This window comes from Acanthochromis polyacanthus, chromosome 20 (genome assembly GCF_021347895.1).
Source record: "Acanthochromis polyacanthus isolate Apoly-LR-REF ecotype Palm Island chromosome 20, KAUST_Apoly_ChrSc, whole genome shotgun sequence".
NCBI classification, from domain to species: Eukaryota; Metazoa; Chordata; class Actinopteri; family Pomacentridae; genus Acanthochromis; species Acanthochromis polyacanthus.
Window position 1 is genome coordinate 18,583,437 of NC_067132.1, and position 11,137 is coordinate 18,594,573.

General features: G+C 41.5%; 1 protein-coding gene across 2 annotated transcripts in view; it reads left to right on the forward strand.

Moving 5' to 3' along the window:
• Nucleotides 1-11,071, forward strand: part of arfgef1 (ADP-ribosylation factor guanine nucleotide-exchange factor 1 (brefeldin A-inhibited)) — a 61,121-nt gene extending 50,050 nt beyond the window's left edge. For both annotated transcript variants that reach the window (XM_022206486.2, XM_022206487.2), the window contains 13 exons: nt 1,250-1,422; nt 1,599-1,759; nt 2,288-2,418; nt 3,653-3,782; nt 3,894-4,029; nt 4,332-4,470; nt 4,767-4,839; nt 5,704-5,863; nt 5,952-6,091; nt 6,222-6,393; nt 6,584-6,722; nt 8,466-8,583; nt 9,667-11,071. In XM_022206486.2, the coding sequence (XP_022062178.1) occupies nt 1,250-1,422; nt 1,599-1,759; nt 2,288-2,418; nt 3,653-3,782; nt 3,894-4,029; nt 4,332-4,470; nt 4,767-4,839; nt 5,704-5,863; nt 5,952-6,091; nt 6,222-6,393; nt 6,584-6,722; nt 8,466-8,583; nt 9,667-9,888 (1,894 nt within the window). In that variant the 3' untranslated portion in view covers nt 9,889-11,071. The remainder of the gene's footprint in view (nt 1-1,249; nt 1,423-1,598; nt 1,760-2,287; nt 2,419-3,652; nt 3,783-3,893; nt 4,030-4,331; nt 4,471-4,766; nt 4,840-5,703; nt 5,864-5,951; nt 6,092-6,221; nt 6,394-6,583; nt 6,723-8,465; nt 8,584-9,666) is intronic.
• Nucleotides 11,072-11,137: the final 66 nt, after the last annotated feature.

Consider the following 11,137-nt stretch of genomic DNA (forward strand, 5'->3'; position numbering starts at 1 on the left):
CTCTCATTCATAACTACTGAGCAATTAGGAATGCTCCTCACTATGGTAACAGTTGCTGTAAAAATAAAAACAGCCATGCCAACACAAGCCGGAGCTGGAATAATCATTCTCTCTGAAAATGTGACTGAGCATGTCATCAAGAGCTTTTAAAGCTAATTGGCATCAATAAAGAGATTAATTTTCTTCTCTTTAATTAATGGACATTTATGCCTCCTTCTTTCTTTCCTCCACAGAATTTCTTTCCCTCATCCTTCTGCTGCTTCCACCTTTCCTTGCCCCTACTGTCGACTACACTGCAAAAACCCAAAATTTTACCTAGTCCATTTGTCTTATTTTTAGTCAAAATGTCTCATCCTACTTGATTTAAGATAATTTCACTTAAGTGACATTTCAGCAAAATGGAGGGACTTGTTTTGAAGACAATGCATCTTAAATATCTTGTTAAGTCAAACAATCTTGAAATCTTGTTTTGAGCTGTATTTTATAAAAAAACGCGAAATAAGTTTAACTCTCGTGTTGTCCTATGGGTCAAAATTGACACGTTTTATACTTGATTTTTATGTTAATGTTCTTAAATAAAATATTAGAAGTTTTACTGATATATGTGTAGTCACTTTAGATATTTTTAGGATTTTTTTGAAGATTTAACTAATTTTTTTGAAAATATTTGGAAGAATGTTCTTGCCAAATTTTTTGGGATTTTTTAAGATCAAACTTTTAAGAAAAGCTGGTCAGGAATTATTGAAATTTTCTTCCTGAAGGTTTTGCAAATTTTCAGAAATTTGGGGATTTTTTTGCTGATTTTTTTGTATTTTTTCAGACAGGGAAACAATATTTTTTGGTGTTCATAAATGAAGACAGCAGGAGGGTTAATACATCTCAAATTAGGAGGTTACATGAAAGCAAAAATCTAGTTTTGAGTGAAAACTACTATTTTTTAGCATATCTGGCTTATTTTAAGGCACCTAAACTTGACAATCCTGGTGAAATATAGTGTAAAATAAATTTTCCTGGCTAATTTTAAGGTCTCAATACTCTAACTATCATTTCTGATTTTAAGAAATCCTATCAATCATTTTTCACTTGTTCTATTGGCAGATTTTTTTCACTTATTTCAAGGTAAAAGTTCCCTGAAATAATTTTTTTTCTTGTTTTGAGAGGAGCATTTTATCCAGTGTGCTCTTCCTGAACTGTTTTCCTCCTTGTTTCCAATTTATTATTCTCATCTTACTCTGTGCCTCCTCTTCAGGTCTCCCACCATCAGAGACATGGTGGTGCGCTGTATAGCCCAGATGGTTAACTCCCAGGCAGCGAACATCCGCTCAGGATGGAAGAATATCTTCTCTGTTTTCCACCTGGCCGCCTCTGACCAGGACGAGAGCATCGTAGAACTGGCCTTCCAGACCACCGGCCACATCGTCAGTAAGTCCAACACGCACAACCCTCCTAATTTATTTTCTTAACTTGTTACATTGATCCTGTGGTTAGCAGATGTTGGATTGGATGTCACATTCTTACGTTTTCTAATCTGTTCTCTTCATCCTCCTCCACCCACCCCTCTGTTATTCTGCCTTAACCTCCCTCCGCCCGCCTCCCAGCGAATGTATTTGAAAAGCACTTTGCGGCTACAATCGACTCCTTCCAGGACGCCGTCAAGTGTCTGTCAGAGTTTGCCTGCAATGCCTCTTTCCCAGACACCAGCATGGAAGCCATCCGCCTCATCCGACACTGCGCCAAATACGTCTCAGAGAGGCCACAGGTCAATATCAGGCGTCATCTTTCACTGAACACTTAGTTTTGTTTTTGTAAGCTTTGTCCTGATTGATTATGATGTGAAATAAATTGAACAAATCAGGCTTCAGAACAAAGAGTCAGTGAATGTTATTGGTTGGTTGAAGCAGCAGTATAGGAGATAAAACTGTAGCTGTGGCAGAATCACGATTAATTTTATTATACATAATGCATCTGAATAACACATTCTAAATGCTATATATATATATATATATAAATGTGCTTCTTGCTATTATCTTACGATTGCAGGTTGTGCATCAATAAGTTTCAGTATTATTCATCCTATTTCAGTAACTGCTATGTATCTAAATGTATCCTCTGAAAAGGTGCTGCAGTCATAGTTTCATCCTCGACGCCATAATGAGGAAATGTGCATAGTGCGTGTCAGGGGCACGTACAATATGTATGGAAATGTGTGTTCGTGTAGGAGGGTTAATTCTCTCCCGAGGCAGCAGAAATTATACAGTGTTTAACGGAGCTCCTGTTTCTCTGGCAGGCCTTCAAAGACTACACCAGTGATGACATGAATGTAGCGCCGGAGGACCGTGTGTGGGTGCGGGGGTGGTTCCCCATCCTCTTCGAGCTCTCCTGCATCATCAACAGATGTAAACTGGACGTCAGGACCAGGTAGGCGGGGGGGCTCACCTTTAGCCTGCTGTTTTAGGACTTAGAGGGGGGGCATCGTGAAGCATTCACATTCCAGCTGATTGAAAAGGCAGAAGTACAGATTAGTACATTGGAAAAAAATGCCCTTCTCAAAACAAGAAAAAAAATTGTTTCATAGAAGTTTTACCTTGAAATAAATGAAAAAAATCTGCCAGTAGAACAAGCGAAAAATGGCTTGGTAAGATTTCTTGAAATAAGATATGGCAGTATGGCTCAGTGGGTAGAGTGGCCGTCTTGTAACTGGAAGGTTGCCGGTTCGATCCTCGGCCCTTGTCCCTGAGCAAGACACCGAACCCCTAATTGCTCCTTGTGGGTTGTGGTTAGCGCCTTGCATGGCAGCTTCCACCATCAGTGTGTGAATGTGTAAATGTGACGTATCATGTAAAGCGCTTTGGATAAAAGCGCTATATAAATACAACCATTTACCATATGATATTTAGAATATTGAGGTCTTAAAATTAGCTGGGAAAATTTATTTTAAGCTATATTTTACCAGGAATGTCTCGCAGGATTGTCTTAACCTCCTGTCGTCTTCATTTACGGCACCAAAAAATATTGTTGCCTTGTTTGAAAAAAATCCAAAAATTCAGCAAAAAAATTCCCCAAATCTTTTAGAAGAAAGTTCCGTAAAAGTTTTCCTAAAAAATTTCATTTTAAAAAAATGAACAAATTTGGCAAGAAATAAAAGTAATTTTTATTTAAAAAATCTGAAAATGTTAAATATTTTCAAAAATGATCAAAAATCTTCCCAAAAAAATCTGAAAAATATCTGAAGTTATTACATATATATCAGTAAAAATTTTAGATTTTTTTAACATTTCTTTTTTCCACCAAAAAATGTTTAAAAGTTTCCCAACAAATCTGAAAAATGTGGAAGTTTTCACTGTGAAAATACATTTTTTTTTCCACATTTTTAAACTTTAAAACCGGTCAATTTGACCCACAGGACAACACCGGGATTAAAACAAGATAATTTCAAGATTGTTTGACTTAACAAAGTATTCAAGATGCATTGTCTTAAAACAAGTCCCTCCATCTTGCTGAAATGTCACTTGTTATATGAATTTATCTTCAATCAAGTGGGATGAGACGTTTTGACTAGAAATAAGACAAATCGACTTGGTAAGATTTTGAGTTTTTGCAGTGTGCAGGTTAGCTGCACATCCAGAATAACAAGTTTCTGTGCATTTCCCAGGGGCCTGACAGTGATGTTTGAGGTGATGAAGACTTATGGGCACACCTTCGAGAAACACTGGTGGCAAGACCTGTTCAGAATCGTCTTCAGGATCTTTGACAACATGAAGCTACCGGAGCAACAGACTGAGGTAACGCTGTTTGACATCCTACAATATCGGAACACAATCTCAGGGTGAATGCTTCTTTTTGCTTCTCGTGTTCATGGACTTGTCCTCACTGGCGTTGTGTTGCGCTCTCAGAAAGCAGAATGGATGACCACCACCTGCAACCATGCACTTTATGCCATCTGTGATGTCTTCACCCAATACTTTGAGTCACTCAACAGCGTCCTGTTGGATGACATCCTGGCCCAGCTCTACTGGTGTGTGCAGCAAGGTGAGTACCGACCCCTTTTCTTCCTCCTGTCAGGTTTTAGTGTTAATGTTAGGGTCTAGAATTGTCCAGGTAGTGGCAAAAAAACAGAAAAGAAAAAGGAAGAGATGGTGTTAATTATGCAAGCTTAGGATTTTATATGTTGCATCAATAGTGGTTCATTATTTTCTATCTTTAGTGATTGCAGGCTGTTTATATGACAGTAGATAAGCAGACTTTACATGTTGATGCGTCTCCCCTTATACTGTCACTCCCCTCCTTTTTAATTAATCCTTCCCCCCTCTTCTTCGTCTCTGTGTCTGTAGATAATGAGCAGCTTGCCCGTTCAGGCACCAACTGTCTAGAGAATGTGGTCATCTTGAATGGAGAGAAGTTCTCCCCGGAGACCTGGGACAAGACGTGCAACTGCATGCTGGACATCTTCAAGACCACAATCCCACACGCGTAAGCTGCTGCTCTGAATGCAAAACTGCCTCCTCTACAAAGTCAGAACCCAACCACGTTTTTACATGTAGATACCACAAAACTGTTTTTTTTTTTTTTTACAATCAGTTTGCAGTGAATCTCAGTGGTAATTAGAAAATGAGAACATACACAGACTTTAACTAAATGAAAACCTTGTTTAAATTGTCTCAGTTGTCCACCTCAGCTAATTTTCCTGCACTGAAGTCGGAAACCATTTGCTATTCTGTTTTAGAATGAATGTGCTTTATTGAATGAATATTTCTCCTGTCTCTAAGGCTGTTGACATGGAGACCAGCAGGGGCAGACGGAGAACACTTGACAACACAGAGCCTGTCTGACAAACAGCTGGTGCGCGAATACATTAATTTTCTATTTTCCATTTCCATCAAGCAGCCACAACACTGAAACCACTGACAGGTGAAGTGAACAACACTGATTATCCACTACAATAGCACCTGTCAAGGGAGTGGATATATTAGGCAGCAAGTGAACAGTCAGTTCTTAAAGCTGACAAGCTGGAAACAGGAAATATTAGCGAGTGTAAGAATGTGAGTGACATTGACGAAAGCTAAATTGTGATAACTAGACGATTGTTTGGGTGTTTCAAGTAGACAGAAGTTAGTACCGACGAGCACTGATCCAAGGAAGCTCAGCTGGTGAAGCAGTACGTACCATCTAGCTAAACTTTGCTGCAGAGCACATACACCCCTTTGGTATTCCCTGATGGCAGGAGTATGTTCCCTGCCACACTGCAAAAGTCATTCAGGAATAACTGGAGGAAGCTGGAGAGTTCAAGGTGCTGACTTGGCCTCCGCATTGTCCAGATCTCAGTCCAACTGAGCGTCTGTGGCATGTGCTGGAAAACCAAATCCAAATGTACAGAATCTTCTGCTAACATCTTCATACCACAGACACTTTCAGAGGTCTTGTGGAGTTAATACCTACTAAGACCTGCACTAAATTTGGCAGGTGGTTTTAATGTTGTGGCTGATAGCAGTGATGAAAATTTGGGTACTTGCAAGTGATTCGATTCATTTAATTGTCATATGTGTTGAGTTTCATTTACATATGTTTTGCTTTGACACAAAACATTAATTTCCCTCCTTTAAGGTTTAATTTCTTCTAACTACTTGATGCACTTGTGCAGCGTTTGTATGTCTTTAATAATGTGCAGCTTTTGTGCAGCAGTAACTCTCCCCGCTGTGCTCTCAGGACTCAATTTCCCAGAAGTCCGTGGATATTCAGTCTCGCTCTGATGACCAGCACTCCATCAGCAGCGCTGACAGGGTAGCCATGGAGAACCGTCGACAGAGTCAGTACAGCGCAGCCTCAGGCATGTGTGAGGACGGCTCCAGGAGCAGGACCCCAACGAGTAAGTCCGTCATTTCACTCAAAGACGGACTGCCTGTGTTTACGTCTGTCTGTGTTTTCTGACAGCGGTTTACTTGTGTGTTCCACAGAGGTCCAGGAGCAGCGTTTGTTCTCAGCTTTGCTGATCAAGTGTGTCGTGCAGCTGGAGCTGATCCAGACCATCGACAACATCGTGTTTTTTCCTGCCACCAGTAAGAAGGAAGACGCTGAGAACTTTGCTGCTGCTCAGGTACAAACAGCCTCGCTTCAGGGATAATCCTGATTATTAATTGTCAGTTCCGGTTAGAAGCATTAATGTTTTGTTTTTGTGCTGAAAGTTTTAAGTCAATAGTAATCTGTCTTTTTTTTTTTGTTTGAAGCGGGATGCTGTGTGTGCAGCAGATGTCCCAGTAGAGACCCAGGACCAGGGCATGTATCGCTACCTGACCTCTGAGCAGCTTTTCAAACTGCTAGACTGCCTGCTGGAGTCACACCGCTTTGCCAAGGCTTTCAACTCCAACAACGAACAAAGGACCTTACTGTGGAAAGCAGGTAGGAGAAGAAACCGCAGTCTGCATCTTTGCTGCTTTGCTTTTGATCAAAAAAATCACAATACCAGGCTGGGTGTGGGGGCTTTTGTTTTGCTTCTTGGGGCAATTTAGGGATGACGTATCACAACAAGAAATCTGATTCAAATGGCTTTAATTGTAACTTTGTTCAACTTTAAATGTGCATGTTGAAGGTTTCAAAGGAAAGTCGAAGCCCAACCTGTTGAAGCAGGAGACCAGCAGTCTGGCATGTGGGCTGCGCATCCTGTTTCGTATGTACACAGACGAGAGCCGCCAAGACGCCTGGGAGGAAGTCCAGAGACGACTGCTCAAGTAAGGAGCACATACTGTATCACGGATGGACAGCTTTATCACTGCATCTGCTAAGTTCTCCAATGAGTCAGTGGATCTGAGAGTAACACCCACGCACTAGACAGAGCAGAGGAGACTCCCTAAACAGGTTGAACTGCTGGTCTTTGTAATGGCCTCTGTGGCTCTTCTGCTCATTTCCATCCCTTTAATGATGCCGTCTGCATCTTTTGACAATCCCTCATCATTTTTTATGGAGTAAACTACCACTAAACACATGCTTGGTGACAGTTGGAACAATAGACGCATCTGTGCATATGCAGAGCAATTTACTGTGTTTGACAGATCTCATCCACCAACTGGTGCTTTTGCTGCCGAGACTTTAAACACATGATGAATACGTTTCAGAACTTGTAAATGTAAACCACATCGTTGTGCAGAAACTCACAGCAACAGTAATTTAAGTAGGTGTGTGCATGGGATAGATGAATATGGATGTTTGGGGTCGGATTATGTTCATGCTTTCAAAAGCTCCAGCTCCCCCTTTTTTTTTTTAATTTTAATTTGTCTTGAAGAAAATGAGAGCATCCATCCATTATCCATCCACTGTTTACTCCTTATTAGGGTCATGGGAGGGCTGGAGTCTGTCCCAGCTGGGAAAAAGACGGGGATGTGAACCAGGGATCTTCTAGCTGTAAGACGAAAGCAAATTCCACTGTGCAGCCTGAACCTGAGAGCAAATGAATGATAATAAGAACAATGCAGTCCCAGTCAATGAAAATGCTCCAGATCTCTAAGGCTCATTTTTAGTTATTTGCATTGAAACTGCTGCCAGATCAACTTTAAAATATTAATGTTGGCCACTATTATCAGTTAACTAAGCCCCTTGGTTACCTGTGGCGAAGGCACAGCTCTGCAGCTGCCTGAAACGGATGCTGTGTGCTGGTGATGGATCTAAAGGAATCAGCACACTGATGCTTCATTTTCCAGTCTGCACTGCTGTCATCACAGCATCTTTATTCAGCACCTCACAAAACAGCCATCACCCCATTTCTCTCCCCGCCTCGCCTTCATATCGATGATGATATCAAGATAAATCACAATCATTGCCCGTCTTCTCCTGCTTGGATTCATTATTAGAAAGAAGATGAGAATGGAGGAGGAGGGTGTCTTAATTCACAGGGATGCTGCTATGTGTCACTTTGTGTTCCTCTCCTCTTTCTCAAAATCGCCTCATCCTGTCATCCAGAAGCAGCACAGGCACACATTTAGTCCTAAATTACACACGTCCGTGTTCGCCAGAGGCCAGGCAGCATGCGTGCACGTTTGATTAGTGCAAACAGATCAGAACAGCTTTGGAAGGCGATTAGGTCACAGAAGCTGAAGTGCAATGGAGCTGCGAGTGTGAACAGAGGCGGGCGAACGGCTCACAGATGGAGCTGATGTCAGAGAGGAAGGTCGGAGGTTGTGTCCGTTTTCCTCGAGCCCAAGCTGTGAAGAAAAGCGCCTCTAATTGTTTTCATAATAGCCTCAGTGCGTCGCTTTAATTAGCACTTACTGAGCAAAAACAATCTTCATCATCCTCATCCCTGCCATTTTTCATGTGTCAACTGAGGCAGAGAAGCAGATGCTGTCCCGCCATAACACGGCGATAAGGGGCCGTTTGTTTTCCTTTTCTTTAGTGAATGCTTTTACAGTTTCCATGCCTGCTGTGTTTAATGCTCTCCCAATGCTGCATTGTACATTTGTGCTTGTGTTTTGGTGCAGTGTGTGCAGTGAGGCTGTAGCGTACTTCTTGGCTCTGACCTCAGAAAGCCACAGAGAGGCCTGGACCAACCTGCTGCTGCTCTTCCTCACCAAGGTGCTAAAGATCAGCGATGAAAGGGTAAGAAGCCGAAACACGCGCTGATGTGTCCACTGACCGCTGTGGTGTGCACAGCCTTCAGTGAGTTCAGTATATTCTTAGTATAACAGGCAAAAATAGAAGGTCAAATAGAAGGCATCCATTTTCTTTAAGTTGTCGCCTTGTAGGAATGCACAATAGTGGATTTTTGGTGTCTGATATTCATTTTGACTGATTGCTGATATATGCACATATTTTTCCCCCTAATTGCAGAGAAAAACTACTTTAACATGTAAAACCTGCTGTATTTAATATTGTGCAACTTTTCCAAACAAAACTGTAACCTTTTGGCCTGACGGGAATTATCTGCCTGTCTGTTTATTTTGGACTGATGCTGATATTTATTTTTCAGTTTCTATTGACTGATAATGCAGATATTGGGCACACTGATTTACATGTGTATACTCTGATTATAGTGGAGGTGTCATGCTGCAGTCGCCAGTGTAGGACGGTTTCGATTAAGATACCACCTTCAATAGTTAGATTCATCTTCTGACTGAGATTTTTAAAAATAATATACTGCAAAAAATAGTGCAGTTCAACCCTTGTCCACAGTGTTAGGTATCATGTTTTCACCTTCATCTAAAAGAATTGTCACTAGCAGTCAGCTAGCATCATGGCTCATCAACAGGAGCCATGTGACACCAAAGTTTGGTGATTATGATGACTTCCAGAAATCAAATCCATTTTTTAATTTTCAGAAACGACATATTTTGGCCATAGTTGTGATGAATTTGCTCATTACACACATAAACATGTGAGTACAGGCTGTATGCTCATACATGGAGATTACTTTGACTGGTGTACTCTGCCACTAGCCTATATTAAGTTAGTATAAAATAATATTACAGTTGTTAGGCTGAAGGGTGTGTGCAGCTGTATGTAACATTTGTATGCTTCAGACACCTCCAGGGATGGTGAAGAGGCCTGAAAGGTTTGGGAGCTGCTGAGCTAACCTATAAATAAGACTTTTGTACCTTTGTTCTGCGTACCACAAAGACATGTATGTCTCTGTCTCACTCCGTCTCTTTCTTTCCTTTTCTCTCATCCCACCTCCACCTTCAGTTCAAGGCTCATGCGTCCAGATACTACCCCCTCCTGTGTGAGATCATGCAGTTCGACCTGATCCCTGAGCTCCGGGCCGTTCTAAGGAAGTTCTACCTGCGCATCGGCCTCGTGTTTCACATCGCACAGCTGCCTGAGCCTGAACCGGACCCTCGGCAGGCGCACGTCGAGCCAGAGACGGACACGGAGGTCGGGGAGGAGGCCGGGGAGGAGGCCCAGTGATGCTGCGCCGCCTGCAGCCTGAAACACAACGCCGTACCGAGGCCTCCACCGCAGGTCTGTGTGGCTGTGCCGTGGCTCTGCGCCGCCTCAGGGCCCTCCGTGTGTTTTATGCCGAACACTTGACTTAAATGGCTGATTATCAGTCGGCCATCTGTTACCACACACCCGCACCCTTAACCCTGTCACCATACACACACACACACACACACACACAGAGACATGCCTGTACCCACACACAGCCCAGACAGAGTACTTGATATCACGATGAAAACAGTAATGTCTCGTACCAGGTGTAGCGATGCCTTCACTGGATAAAACTACTGATTAACAACTGACAGTTACCCATATCTCTGATCTGCTCAGAAGGAATATATTTCAAAAAAAATGTGTGCTTCTTACTGTATATTTAAAAAGTAAAGAGTGAATGGTTTCAGCAACATGCAAAAAGACATATTCAGCAACTATGAAACGTGGCATTTGTCACACACTGATAGTAACCATCTTTCTGGCTAACATTAGTGCTGATAGCCTCTTGGATGAACCTAGTTGTACAGATCTGCCGCTGTGTAATATAATCTTATAACACTAGATTTCATTTATTTTTGTTTATTATTTCTCCTTCTCTGGATTTGCTGCACTTGATCTCTGTTTTTGAATGCACTGGAGATTTTACTTTTGTGATAATTTATTTGACTGCACCATCTCCCGCAGATTGTCCTACACAGTACGATTTGTAATTAAGACCGTGGAAAGTGAAGGGTTAAATTATTCCATTTTGTATGTTCTTAGGTTTTTAACGGAGATAGATGATAACCGGGCTTCTGGAACTGGAAGACGAGAGAGCGAACCTGATGCTAGCTGCTTTTGAGTCACTAGTCTGTTTTCTGTTTTCATGTGAGTTTAGTTTTCACTCTTGTGTACAAAATCAAAAGTTAATAATATATTTAATGTTTTTTTTTTCCTTTGGTTTGGGGGAAGGTTATATGTATAGAGAAAATGACAAATGTTAGCTGTGCTTTAAGTATGAATGGGATGCATTCCTGCTCATGGATGTAGAAAACAAAATGTATATGATACAGCAATGTAAAGTTTTCTATGTTGCAAAAGATTATGTACAACTTTCTGTACAATACATCATCTGGCATTCTAATCAGGTTCTAGGTCAATAAAGTTTTTGAACTTGGTTGATTTCAAATCCTGAATCACTGACTTACAGTAACTGATAGCCGTTATTAATGAGCAGCCCGAC